The sequence below is a fragment of the Selaginella moellendorffii genome, unplaced genomic scaffold (genome assembly GCF_000143415.4).
Source record: "Selaginella moellendorffii unplaced genomic scaffold, v1.0 SELMOscaffold_1, whole genome shotgun sequence".
Classification (NCBI taxonomy): domain Eukaryota; kingdom Viridiplantae; phylum Streptophyta; class Lycopodiopsida; order Selaginellales; family Selaginellaceae; genus Selaginella; species Selaginella moellendorffii.
The window spans coordinates 4,925,564-4,937,764 of NW_003314262.1; the positions used below are offsets into that span (position 1 = coordinate 4,925,564).

General features: G+C 50.9%; 3 protein-coding genes across 3 annotated transcripts; 1 reads left to right on the top strand and 2 right to left on the bottom strand.

Moving 5' to 3' along the window:
- Positions 1-49: 49 nt before the first annotated feature.
- Positions 50-2,947, bottom strand: LOC9662514 (calcium-dependent protein kinase 26). The gene is made up of 7 exons (XM_002962149.2): positions 2,057-2,947; positions 1,242-1,385; positions 995-1,147; positions 821-936; positions 587-754; positions 310-534; positions 50-253 (listed from the first exon to the last, which is right to left on the bottom strand). Exons 1-7 carry the CDS (start codon positions 2,856-2,858, stop codon positions 137-139), a joined length of 1,725 nt encoding a protein of 574 aa, XP_002962195.1. The 5' UTR covers positions 2,859-2,947; the 3' UTR covers positions 50-136.
- Positions 2,948-3,179: 232 nt separating this feature from the next.
- Positions 3,180-6,017, bottom strand: LOC9662515 (L-ascorbate oxidase homolog). Its single transcript, XM_002962150.2, has 8 exons — positions 5,454-6,017; positions 5,244-5,353; positions 4,912-5,182; positions 4,687-4,813; positions 4,266-4,614; positions 3,804-4,166; positions 3,666-3,747; positions 3,180-3,591 (listed from the first exon to the last, which is right to left on the bottom strand). Exons 1-8 carry the CDS (start codon positions 5,589-5,591, stop codon positions 3,349-3,351), a joined length of 1,683 nt encoding a protein of 560 aa, XP_002962196.1. The 5' UTR covers positions 5,592-6,017; the 3' UTR covers positions 3,180-3,348.
- Positions 6,018-7,233: 1,216 nt separating this feature from the next.
- Positions 7,234-12,197, top strand: LOC9662516 (ABC transporter G family member 31). The gene is made up of 9 exons (XM_024681211.1): positions 7,234-7,467; positions 7,681-7,808; positions 7,860-8,357; positions 8,420-8,667; positions 8,726-9,084; positions 9,134-9,388; positions 9,445-9,619; positions 9,671-10,731; positions 10,762-12,197. The coding sequence occupies exons 1-9, from the start codon at positions 7,405-7,407 to the stop codon at positions 12,103-12,105; spliced, it is 4,131 nt and encodes a 1,376-aa protein (XP_024536979.1). The 5' UTR covers positions 7,234-7,404; the 3' UTR covers positions 12,106-12,197.
- The last annotated feature ends 4 nt before the right edge of the window (positions 12,198-12,201 follow it).

A 12,201-nucleotide genomic window follows, 5' to 3' on the forward strand; every position in this document is an offset into this window, starting at 1 on the left:
TCAAACAAGAACAGCTCCTTATACAAACAAAAAGTAAAAGTGGCAAACGTGGCAAACGTGGAATTTGTATAATCGAAAGATCAAAGCTTGAATGTACAGGATAGAAGAAAAAAATTTCTCTTTTTCTTTGAGATTTCTAGCCAACCATGATCACGTCCCTCAAGCTCAAGCTGTTCCTCATTTGCCCTCTTCCAACGCCGCCATTCCCATTCCTCATCATCGTCACGAATTCGTTATAGTCGATCCTTCCATCCTGGAGGAAACAAAATAAGAAATGAAATGATCGTGATGAGAACTGTGCTAGCTTACGTTGTCTTGATCGATTTCCCGCAGCATATCCTCGAGCAAATCGTCGCCCATGTAGTGCTCCTTGCAAGCGCTTTGGAGCTCGTCAATGGTGATATATCCGCTGCTGTCTCGATCGAAGTATGAGAAGGCAGCGAACAAGTTCTCCTCGCGCTCGATCTTGTTGAGGTGCAGCGTTGCGGTGATGAATTCCGTGTAGTCGATGGTACCGTTCTTGTCAAGATCAGCCTGGTAGTGAAAGTAGAACTTCAACTCTTCGAAAGTCATTCTTGAAACTTACAGCGTCCATGAGAGCGTGGATCTCCGACTCTTTCAAGTTGGATCCCACTCTCTGCAAGCCGGCTTTGAGCTCGTCGAAAGTGATCGCTCCGCTGTTATCAGCGTCCATCATTTTGAACATCTCTTTCAAGCCAGCGATCTCGTCCTCGGTGCATCTCTCGGCTATCACCTGGAAAATCAATCCAAGAGAACTTTTAAGATCAAACTCGAAAGGGACAGAGAACTTGAGAGTTACCCTCAAAGCGATCTTTTTGATCTTGTTCATCGCGGAAAAGTGTTTCAACCGAGACAGAACAGCGGAATCAATCGGTGCATCTGGTGCGACACCTCCTTCCATGATCCACGGATGAGCTACAAAAAAAAAAGAGAGAATGTAAGATCGAGCTTAAAATGTTCTAGAGAAACCAACTTAGAACTTCTTGCGCTTTGAGTCGTTTGCGTGGATTGCGAGTTAGCATCTTGCGGATCAAGTCCTTGGCGCTCTCCGAGATCTTTGGCCATGGATCCGACTCAAAGTCGATGTCGCCTTGGAGAACTTGCTCAAATATACCTTGCTCCGTTTCTAAAGAAGAAAAATCAAAGTGAGAACTTTGCATGCATCAAACAAGAGCTCCTAGTTCACTAGTATATCGAGAGAGAAAAAAAACGTGTTTTACCCGCCCAGAATGGAGGAACTCCACTTAGAAGAATGTATAGAATCACTCCCGCGCTCCACACATCGGCCTCGGGTCCATACTGCTTGCGAAGAACCTCTGGAGCAACGTAGTATGGGCTCCCCACGACATCTTTGAAAACCTCGCCTGTTTCAATCCAGACAACAACAGAGAACTTAGGAACAAACGAAAAACCAATCAAAGAATCCACGATCTCAGGCATTGCTGTGCAAACAGAATTGTTTTCGCGATGGTGACGAACGATGCGACTTGTTCATGCAAACAGACCTCCACTGCTGCTTTGACGCGATCACACTAATGCACAAATGCTCTCCAGTGGAAAAAAAAAAGGAGAAATTTATATGGTCGCTAACGGAAAAGAATGGAACTCCAATTGTCAAACTCAAGCTCACCAATCCAAGTTGACACGATCATGCAAGCCAGAAGAAAGAAAGAAAGAAAGAAAAGTTCACGTCCATGGCACCAAGATTTAGAAAAAAACACCACACATCGATCCATGACGCGAAGTCGAGACAAACAGTAACAACAAGAAAAAAAAATTCCACGAGGAGGAACAGCGCCCACAAAAAGCAAGCGCGTCCATGGATAACTATTCCAGCAAATAAAAAACGCAGCGAGAAGGAACCAAAAAAAAAAAAAAAACCAGCCAGGAGAACAAAAAAAAACGATGATCTCTATCGAAGAAGAGCAAGCAAACAAAGAGATGGCCTCTTCTCCTTGATGAGATGAGAATAAGAACAAGCAAGCGCAAAGACCCAAAATCCCCGGAAGAACAAGAGATATGATCGGTCGCTTACCCGGCTGGAAGAACACCGAGAGCCCAAAATCCGTGGCCCTGAGCGGCGAATCCTCATCGGCATTGGCGAGCAGGAAATTCTCAGGCTTCAAATCCCTGTGCATCACTCCCAGCGAGTGGCACGCCACCACCACGCCCACAATCGTGCGCGTCAGCTGCGCCGCCTTGCTCTCGCTGTAGTGCCCGCGCTGGATGATCCGATCGAAGAGCTCGCCGCCCGCGCAGAGATCCATGACGAGGTGGACGCAGCTGGAATCCTCGTACGCGCCCTTGATCTCCACCACATTGGGGTGGCCCGAGAGGTGATGCATTATGTGGATCTCGCGCCGGACGTCCTCCACATCCTCGAGCGAGATGAGCTTGCGCTTGGGGATGGACTTGCAAGCGTAGTGCTTGCCGCTGGATTTCTCGGTGCACACGTAGGTCGTGCCGAATTGGCCCTGCCCGAGCTTCCGGCCGAGCACGTAGAGATCCTTGACATTCTCGGTGCGCCGCCCAAGAACAGAGGATGTGAGGCCGCCATGGCGGGGCGACACCACCGCCGCCGCCGCCGTGGGTCGGGAATCGCCCATCACCACCACCACCGCTTTCCTGGCCCTGGCAGCGGCGCCGCCGCCCTGGAGCTCCTCCTCCGCGATGATCACGCTTGTGGGCGGCGCTTGTTGGGTCGATTGCTTGGATCCTCCCGGCTCCTCCCAGCTGCCCTGCGCGATCTTGTCCCTCTCCTGCGCGATCCAGCCGCCCTGGAAGAATAGCCAGCTCCTGCCCGCTAGGCTCCCCGATCCTATGCACGAATTCCCCATGTCTTTCTCATCTCATCACGACTTTGATCGGTCAATCCAGACTGCTCGAGCCTTTCTACTCTGTAAGTAGCCTAGACTTTCTACTAAAACTAGTGGACATTCTCTTCCTCTCTCTTTCCTGAGGAACAGCGTTTCACGGGATTCGAAACCCAGACCGGTTCTATGCCGCGTCAAACACACCTAATCGACGGCGCAGGGCCCGCCACGTGGGCAGATGCTCTCGCGCGTTGACTGGGCATGGACCCGCGTTCTAGAATTGTATCCTAGCTTTGGGACAGAGAAATTTACGTGATCTTTTCCTTTGATGAAATGGTCATTTAGCAAAGATACACAAAATCCTCCACGTAAAGATCTTTTGATCTTATCAATGGGCATTTAGCAAAGCTACACAAAAATTCCACATAAAGAATGTAAAGATATATCTATAGACAATGTCAATGTTGTATGGTTGAGGCTGTGTGTGTGTGTGTGTGTGTGGGGTTCTGGCCCTTTAGAAGTCGATCTCGTCAATGCCCAGCATTCTTGGGCCCGGGATGGTTTTTCCAATGGCTTTGCCGCAGAGAAGAACGTTTTGCGGGATCCATGTCTCGGTTCTCGTGGAGTTCTCAGGATTAAACACGCGGGCATAGCCTTCCTGGCCCAGGTACTGGCGTCTCAAGCACTGGGACCGGATGTTCCACATTCCTACGTTGTCTACCGAGAAGAGAATCGCCGTCCAGCCTCTCGGGTACACCTACAAGTTGATCAAAGTTGATAGTCAGCGAACAAAATTTCGTTTCTTTTAGTGTTTTTGGGTGATCGACCAACCTGTGTTGTGGAGCGTGAAACAGCGTCGACCAAGTTGTACTTGGATCGGCTGCTGGGCGACCATGTTTCGTTGAATCCAAACCTGGAAGAGCAACCACAATGGATAAGTGATCCGATCCAATCGAGCCCGATCCATACCCGACCACCCAGAAGCTCATCCCGTCCAAATGCCACGACTGGATCTCGTTCTCCGGGTTGACGAATACGAGCTCCACAAAGCTCTTGTAATCCAGCTCGAGAACCGACGTCTCCATCACCGGCGAGCCCACGGCACTGGTTCGCATCGATCCCCGCGTGAAAACTCCGTCGATATTGTAGAAATCCGCGAGCTTGAGCGGGGTATCGGGTGTGAGATACGACTGCCCGTTGATCGCGAAGCGCGCCTGGTTGTTTAGAGTCACGGAGGAGCTCGAGAGCTGGATCACTCTCGTGATGGGAATTTGGCCATAGTGGTAAGATCCTTGTGGGTTGGGCCGCGCGGCACCGGTGGTCAAATTCCACCTTAAAGAAGAAAAAGTGTCAGTGAGCTCGGGCAGGTTCTCGGTCATACCGCGCGGCACTGCTCGGTCTGGCAAGACTGTACTGCGCGGTACTACTTACTTGATAGATAACGCCTGGTTTAGCGAAAAGTTGACGTCCAAGGGATCCGGGCCGGCCGGGATGGTTCCAGATGCCGCAGTGTTGGAATTTTGGTAGTGAAGAATCGCGACGCCGTTGAGTGAGCCGGAGCTGAATTTGGTGCTTGCGACAATGTAGTAGTCCGCGGGGCTCTGATCCATAGTGACGAGCACCGAGTAGGATTGCCCGAGATGGATGTCGAGCGAATCGAAGCACGTCTTGGCGGTGTAGGAGCCCTCGGTTTCCACCACGCAGAGCTTGTGGGACTGGATCCGGACGTTGAGTGATTGGGCGGTTCCAACGTTTGAGATACGGAAGCGGTAGATCTTCCCTGCGAGATTGGAAATGCCCGAGTTGATCGATCGAGAAGTTTTTCGCAGGATCGAGTGGGAGTGATGCTTACCAGATTCGACAGTGAACTTCTCAAAGTTGGCATTGCTACCACCCGCAATGTATGGTGCCTTGCCATTCATAAGAACAACGTTTGGTCTTCCAATGCCTTGGCTCTTATCCAGTCGTGATCGGCTCGACTGTTTAATCACACAAAGATTTGTCCACCAATCTTGATGTGAGATCGTTGCAACAAGAAAAAGAAAGAAAAAAAGAACGCACGCGTTCTTCCACTGACCCGATAGTCTCGAAGCTGCCAATCACCGGCCAAAAGCGTGAAATCGTCCGCGGGCGGTAGGAAAGGAACGGCAATCACTACGCGATTGGCGATCTGGATTCCACCATAGCCTCCCGCGGCCTTGTGGAAATTGATGGAAGGGTAGTAGAAGAAGGTCCCGATTTGATCCTTGACTTGGAAATTATACTGCCACGACTGGCCGGGCAAGATCGGGCAATTCGTTCCCGAGACGCCGTCTTGCCAGGATGATCGCCGCTGCTGGATCCCATTCCTGGATCATGGATCACGAGATTGGAAATGGATTAACGGAAACAAAACCGAAGTGATCATACCAGTGAAAGAGCAGGGGCTCGTCGAGGCGATTCGTCACGTTGATGTGGAGATTGTTGTTCGTGGTGGTCTTGATCGTGGGTCCTGGAAATTGGTTGTTGATCGCGATCACCTGGGAAGAACAATGTGAGATTTGAGACCCCAAAGAAACAGAGCATAGCAAATAGTGCGTGGTGTATGCGTGTGATGATTGATTGATTGATCGATCTTACTCTTTGTGTGGTGCCCAGCAGTGGCAAATTCTGAAATGTGACTACCCAGTCGAGGAACTGATCTGGATCCGCTGCCTGTGCCGTCGATGCTAGTGCAATAACTGCGAGAATCGCGAGGAATTTGGCGATGGCGGCCATGTTTGTCGTCGTGAGGAACAGAGCACTCTGTTTGAAGAAGTGGCGGATCAAATTGTAGAATTCGAGAGCCTTTCCTATCAGAGCTGTTGAATTTCGCGGCCAAAGATCAAAGGCGATGGTGACCGTGGAGTTCCTCTGGCGATTTATAGCTGAATTTGCTGAGAGAAGGGGAATTTCAAAGAAGATGAAGCTTCAAAGCAAGATCGTGCGACTCAAGTTCCGCAATGAGCTGCGTCCAGCGCACATGAACTGATGGAGCGCCCAAAACAAAGTCGACGATTCAAGCCGAAGATTCTTGGCAGTAAAAACCGGAGTTGATGATAAAAAACACCTCACAACTAGCACCAAAATTCATGAAAATTCCGCGCTTAGCCGCAAAGCCAGTTGATCGATCAAGTTACCGATCGACCTAGCTTGCAATTCCGGTGCGAGCGCGTGAGGTTTACTTGCAGCTCCGCGCCCGCTGCTTTGCACAGCAATTCCACGCGTCCTCTAGAACACACGCAGCGGGCGTGCGTGGGGGCTAGCGGCCGTTGGATGCACTTATCCGCCGGCCACGAATACATAGCGTGGCGATATCGGCACTGTTGGATGTTAACGCGTTGGACGGACAGTAGGCAAAAGAATAAATAGCCATGGCCACTGTTGCGATTGTGTCTATATGTTGTTTCTTTCTCAAGATGTTGCGTAAAGTAACGTGCATTGGATGAATGGATTAAAAGAGTCATATATACGTGTGCCCTAAGTTTGAATTCAAACGTTGGAATATTCGAAAGCCCTAGAACAGAGTTTAATTCAAACGTTGGAATATTCGCATGCCCTAGAAGAGAGTGAATAGCGCGGGCCGGCCAAGAGGCTATGGGTGCCGTTTGTATCGCCGCTTGGACTCTCTAATAAATCCACGCTCGGGCTTTGAGCTGTAGCCAGCAACGCGACGAGTTCGCGGACAAATCAACGCTGAAGCGTTTCTTCAATCCGTCGATCAATCAATCAATCGCTCTGGAGCTTTTGCCAAAAGGAAGAATGGCGAGGCCAATCTGGTGGAAGGGCGATGAGGCAGTCACTCTGGATCAATCGCCCTCCCAGCGATCGTCCTATTATGGCGAAGAGGACGAGAACTACGATTTTAGCTTCCAGAGTAGCTTTCAGGCATCGCCCATGGCTAGAACGATCCACGCGACCTCTTCGCCAATGGGCAATGGCGGCTTCAGTCCCTCGCAGCTGGGCAATGGTCCGGATCGCGTGTTCGTGGTCCCTGTCCGGGGATCCGAGACGCCAATCACCAGGTCCAAGATTCCTCCTCCTCCGCGCGGCCGGATGGGCAGCACCACGCCTGAAATCGAGCGCCGGCTTGCCAATGCCGAGGCCGGCACCGTCCAGGGCGCTGCGCTGGAGATGTATCGGGTGCTCAAGAAGAATGGATTGGCCGCCCAGGCGGAGAAGGCGATCAAGCGGCTCAACAGTGGCATTAGCGGCGCGGCGGCGGAGGAATCCCTGCTGGGGATGGAATTCATCCTCAAGGATGGGATCGTGAGCTTCCTCAGGGAGCTCTCCAAGCTCGCGCCTCCAGTTCCTCAGCAGGTAAATCAATCGCTCGCGAAAATATTTTTAGGGTTCTTCATTTTCTCGTTGTCTACAGGTAGTGAGGTTTTCTGGCGTGCGCCTCAGCGTCTCGCAAGAACAGGCGCTGGGGTATGAGACATTCGGCGGCAAGCTGCTGGGATGCTTCTTGGGGCCGCTGCGGAATCTACTGCTGGACAGGAAGACGATCAAGAGGAAGATCGAGGTGCTAAAGGATCTGGATGGATTTATCATGCCCGGCAGCACTACGCTGCTCTTGGGGCCTCCCGGGAGTGGGAAAAGCTCGTTGCTCAAGGTATTTCTTCAGCCGCATTCATGTGTTTGCTTGGGTAGAATGTTCTTCTTTGGCGTTTTTTTCCTGGAATCCTTGATGGCCGTATTCTCATGATCTTGTTTCCTTCTTCGTTCAAGTTCTTAGATTGTTCCACCGCAAGGTTCTTCATTTGTCGTCTGGGATCTTTCTCTTTTAGTTTTTGTTTTTTGGTAATCAGCTTTCGACTTTTTTCAGGTGCTCGCCGGGCGATGTGAATCCAACAAAACCACTAAACTACAAGGAATAGTTTCTTACAATGACCGACTAGCTTCCGAGGTCGTGCTTACTCGACTCATTGCTTATGTCAATGGACAAGTGAACAGGTATTAAAAGCTTGTAAATCTCCAGGTGCTAACATTGAGCGTTTCTTCAAGGCATTTGCCGTTTCTAACAGTTCGCGAGACGCTAGAGTTTGCTGGGGATTGCACGCAAGGGATCCGACCAAAAAACTTCACTCCCAGCATGCGGAGGTACTTTGCTCAAGCTCTAGTGCAAGGGCAGGACCCATACCTGGAGTATGTTCTTCATGTTCTGGGGCTCAAGGCCGTGGAAGATAAGCTCGTTGGAATCGGCCAAGACGGTCTAAGTGAAACAAACAGGCACAGACTTACAAGTGCTGAGCTAGCAATCGGGACTTACGCAGTAATGATCTATGACCAGCCTTGCTACGAGCAGGACTCGCAGGCAACGTATGACCTCGTCTTCACCTTGCGTGCGATAAGCCGCATACAACGGTCTTCTGCGGTGATGTCGCTGGTTCAAGTATCTCCAGAAGTTTTCGAGCTTTTTGACCGGGTGATAGTCTTGGGAGATGGACAGATACTTTACCAGGGACCACGACAAGACGTCTTGGATTACTTCTCTGTGCTGGGGTATGTTCTATAGCTTGGCTTTCGAGTTTATCTTAACATGGGATTTTTTTCTCGCTATGCAGATTTTCGAAACCGTCTCATGTTGACACAGCTGCATTCTTGCAAGACATTGGAGCAGGTGAAGGCGGTCAATACGTAAAAGGAAACCGGCAACTATATGGGATTGAAGAGCTCGTCGAGGCTTACAAATCCTCAGACTTGTACAAAGACATCGTCCGGATAGTGTCCAGTGACGATGTTGCGTTTACGTACTGGGTGGAGCATGAGCCTAGCATTGGTTTGTCAGTGCGTAAATCCTCAAACGGTGCAGGTAAAGTGTTTGGAAGTGTTTTATTTGTGTTTTAACCAGCCTTGTACATTCATTGCAGAGGTGGTAGTAAGTAGACTATCCACTAAAGTCGACCAAGCTCAAGGAATTGAGAGTACTGGGCATATCCAAGAAGGTGACATTGTCACTGGAATTTCTCTAAGGAACGGAAGGATGCAGTATATTGCAGTAGGATCGAAGATAACCCGGAAGAGCTATGCTGATGATATATCCAAGGTTTTGGAAGGGGCTAGAGGACACGTCCGACTCCAAGTAGAGCGAAGAGCAACAGAGCAGGAAGTCGAGAGCTCACAACCAGCGTTTGTGCAAACCTGGTGGGAGTCGACAAAAACAGTCACCAAGCGTCAGCTACGATTTGCAACTCGTCTCAAGATACTTGTTATCTTGCGTCTCACTCAAGTTCGTATCGACTGTTCCTTTCTTCATTCATGCGTGATAAGTTTTACAGGTTGTGATCTTGGGCATTTTCGGGGGAGCTATATTCTATAACTTCGGTGGATCTCTTGATCCGGGAGAGATGAACATTGTTCGAGCGATCGGCTTTGTTTCTACTTTCAGTATTATGCTTGTCAACGTTGTTCAACTTCCGGTGCACATGATTCAGCGGCCGGTTTTTTACAAGCACAGAGCGCAGCGTTTTTTCAGAGTTTCCTCGTATTTAGCAGCTCAGAGCATCGTCAACCTTCCACAGTCTATTATGGAGGCAAGGCGCCCATTGCATTTTACTTGTGGATTCTGACCTGGGATTTGTTGTGGCAGGCCCTTCTGTACAGCATTCCAGTGTATTTTCTTGCAAGACTTTCACTGGAAGAAGCTGGACTTCATTACATTCAGTTCTTTTGGCTATTAGCGTTAGTGGCATACATGGGGTCTTTTCTTGTCATTTTTCTGAGTACAATTACTCCAGTTCTCGAAGCTGGGAACGCTTTAGCAGGTTTGTTTTACATTTTTCTTATATTTGGTCTAACTCAGGATCGTGTGTCAGGCTTGGTGGTTTCTCTCGGTTTATTGTTTTCCGGATTCGTTATCTTTCCGAGCTTGACTCCACGCTACTGGAAGTGGATGCTTTCGGCCAATCCGCTCCGTTGGGGAAATGTTATATTCTGCATGGCCGAGTTCCTCAATCGCTACCATGAATCTTGCCAAGACTTTCAGCAACTTCTGTTTTGCCGGAAACATCCAGATCTACCAGTTGGCCGGGCGTACCTCGAGTTTTTCCAGCTTGATTCGGAGAGAAAATGGATGGCAATATCCTTCGCAATTATTGCTGCTTCGGTTCTCATTCTGGCGCTCGCTTCTTACTTGGGACTCAGCAAAGTCGTCTTTTCGGAAGTAAGTCCTTCCTTGCCAAGCGAGCCTGCAAGGAGTTCTTACAAGCAATCGGAGGACAAGCAGAAAGATATCTCTTGGGACGGACTATCCAGAATAACCGAGATGAGCAACTTGGAAACCAAGACATTGTGGGAGAAGAATGGTAGCACCTATGACGACGAAGAGCTTGGCCTTGGGCTTGAACTGCGGGGAACAGGTCACCAGTGGGAGAATTCGCACATACCCGTGAAAGCAGCCACGTTATCATTCCACCAAGTGAGTTTCTCTGTAAAAGCCGAGGAGAAGATAGTGCTGGACAGGGTCTCGGGATTCGCAAAGCCAGGGACAATGCTTGCAATTATAGGGAGCATGGGCTCAGGGAAGTCCACTCTTTTAAGAGTTCTCGCAGGACGAACTCTGCCATCGTCAAGTGGGGAACTTATCTCGGGTGAAGTGCTGGTGAACGGATTCAAGCTGAGTAGCAACACCTTCCGGCGGCTGTCTGGTTTCGTGGAGCGAGTGGACGCTCATCAGCCATTCTTGACAGTGAAGGAGTCACTCGATTTCAGTGCCGGTCTTCGTTTTGGAGGCAGCACAACCCCCGGCCGCCGGGCCTTTCACGTAGAGCTCGTCCTGGAACTTATGGGCCTCGTCGGCGTCAAAGACCAGCTAGTGGGATCTCTCAAGTTTTCAAACGGGAAGATCTTTGAGCTCGCCAAGAAGCTGACCATCGCTGTGGAGGAGCCGTGAGTCGGCATGATTTTTCTCGAGGACCCGACGTCCGATCTCGACAGCGTCGCCACCAGGAACATCCTGTTCGCCATCCAAACGGTTGCAGCATCCGGCCGCACTGTTATCAGCACGATCCAGCAGCCGAGCGCTAGAGTTCTCAGTGCCTTTAACAACGTTCTTATTATGAGACCCGGTGGGGAGCAAGTTTACTTTGGTCCCGTCGGCTGGAACTGTGCCCAGCTTCTGGAATACTTCACGACGATGTCGAGCGCTCCAAAGTATGAGCAGAGCCAGAACCCGGTGACTTACATGTTCGATATCATCCGAAAGGACGAGCAAAACCTCGGCCTTGTCTATCGAGCAAGTTCTCTGGGAAGCTCCAACGCCGAAGAACTCAAGAAACTCCGGAAGCAGTACCGGAAGAACTCGTTGCGGCCGGCGCTGGATTCGACTTACGCCGCTCCTTACTCCAAGCAGGCCTGGTTGGTCTTCCTGAGAACACAGAGGTTCCTCTACCGCAACGTCCAGTACACGTTTGGACGGCTCTCCGGGTCGATCGCTCTCGGCCTTTTGCTCGGCTCGGTCTACTACAAGATCGCCACCAACGATACGTTCTCGGTCACGTCCCGGTCGCTTTTCATCTACATCCAGGTGATGCTACTGGGTGTGATCATCGCCAACAACGTCGTCCCCCAGCTTGGAACGGACAGGTTGGTCTACCACAGGGAACAGCGAGCAGCGATGTACGCTCCAATCTTCTATCCGGTGTCTTGGGCGATCGCGGAGATCCCATACCTGTTCATCGCGACGCTGGTGTTCGTGGGGATCTCAAACGGGCTGGCAGCGATCGCGACGCAGAGCGTGAGCAGCTTCGTCACGTACTGGCTGTGCCTCTTCGTCTTCACCACCACCGTGATGTACTTCGGTATGTTCATCACCATCGCCACCCCGGTTCCAGTGCTGGCGGCGTTCGTGGTGTCCATCACGAACTCCATCTGGGTCTCGGCCTCCGGCGTGATCGTCCCAAAGGCCAAGATGGGATTTTGCGAGTGGGTCTTCTGGGCGAATCCATTCCAGTACGTGACGCACGCGCTGACGAGCGTGAGCTTCTTCTGCGACACCGCGAGCGCGGCGTGCGCGAGCTGCCGGGTGGGCGATGCGAATTCGTGCGCGGGATGCCACTGCCCGCGGCTGCTCAACGCCGAGAGCTCCGATCCGGGGAGCTTGCCGGTGTTCGTGTGGGATCGATTGAGCTCGCAGCGATCGCTGGAGGTGGAGAGGGTCTCGCTGGATTTCGTCGCTCTGGGCGGGATGAGCGTCCTCTTCGCGCTGCTTTCTTTCCTCGCCTTCGTGTGGATGAAGCACAACAGAGGATGAAGAAGAAGCGCAAAATCAACGGTCCAGATGAGCTCTCATTTTTTAATTCAACGGCCTCGATGAAACGGGCAAACGTGCCCACCGTTGTGGCATATT

Bases quoted from the DNA above. Each gene is read 5' to 3' on its own strand.
- LOC9662516 (XM_024681211.1), top strand. From the start codon at position 7,405: ATGCCCGGCAGCACTACGCTGCTCTTGGGGCCTCCCGGGAGTGGGAAA. The intron at 7,809-7,859 runs GTATTAAAAGCT...CGTTTCTTCAAG, and splicing joins GTCAATGGACAAGTGAACAG to GCATTTGCCGTTTCTAACAG. The intron at 9,620-9,670 runs GTTTGTTTTACA...ATCGTGTGTCAG, and splicing joins AGCTGGGAACGCTTTAGCAG to GCTTGGTGGTTTCTCTCGGT.
- LOC9662515 (XM_002962150.2), bottom strand. From the start codon at position 5,591: ATGGCCGCCATCGCCAAATTCCTCGCGATTCTCGCAGTTATTGCACTA. The intron at 5,354-5,453 runs GTAAGATCGATC...TGTTCTTCCCAG, and splicing joins TGCTGGGCACCACACAAAGA to GTGATCGCGATCAACAACCA. The intron at 5,183-5,243 runs GTATGATCACTT...TCCATGATCCAG, and splicing joins GAGCCCCTGCTCTTTCACTG to GAATGGGATCCAGCAGCGGC.
- LOC9662514 (XM_002962149.2), bottom strand. From the start codon at position 2,858: ATGGGGAATTCGTGCATAGGATCGGGGAGCCTAGCGGGCAGGAGCTGG. The intron at 1,386-2,056 runs GTAAGCGACCGA...GGATTGAAACAG, and splicing joins CTCGGTGTTCTTCCAGCCGG to GCGAGGTTTTCAAAGATGTC. The intron at 535-586 runs GTAAGTTTCAAG...TTTCACTACCAG, and splicing joins TCCACGCTCTCATGGACGCT to GCTGATCTTGACAAGAACGG.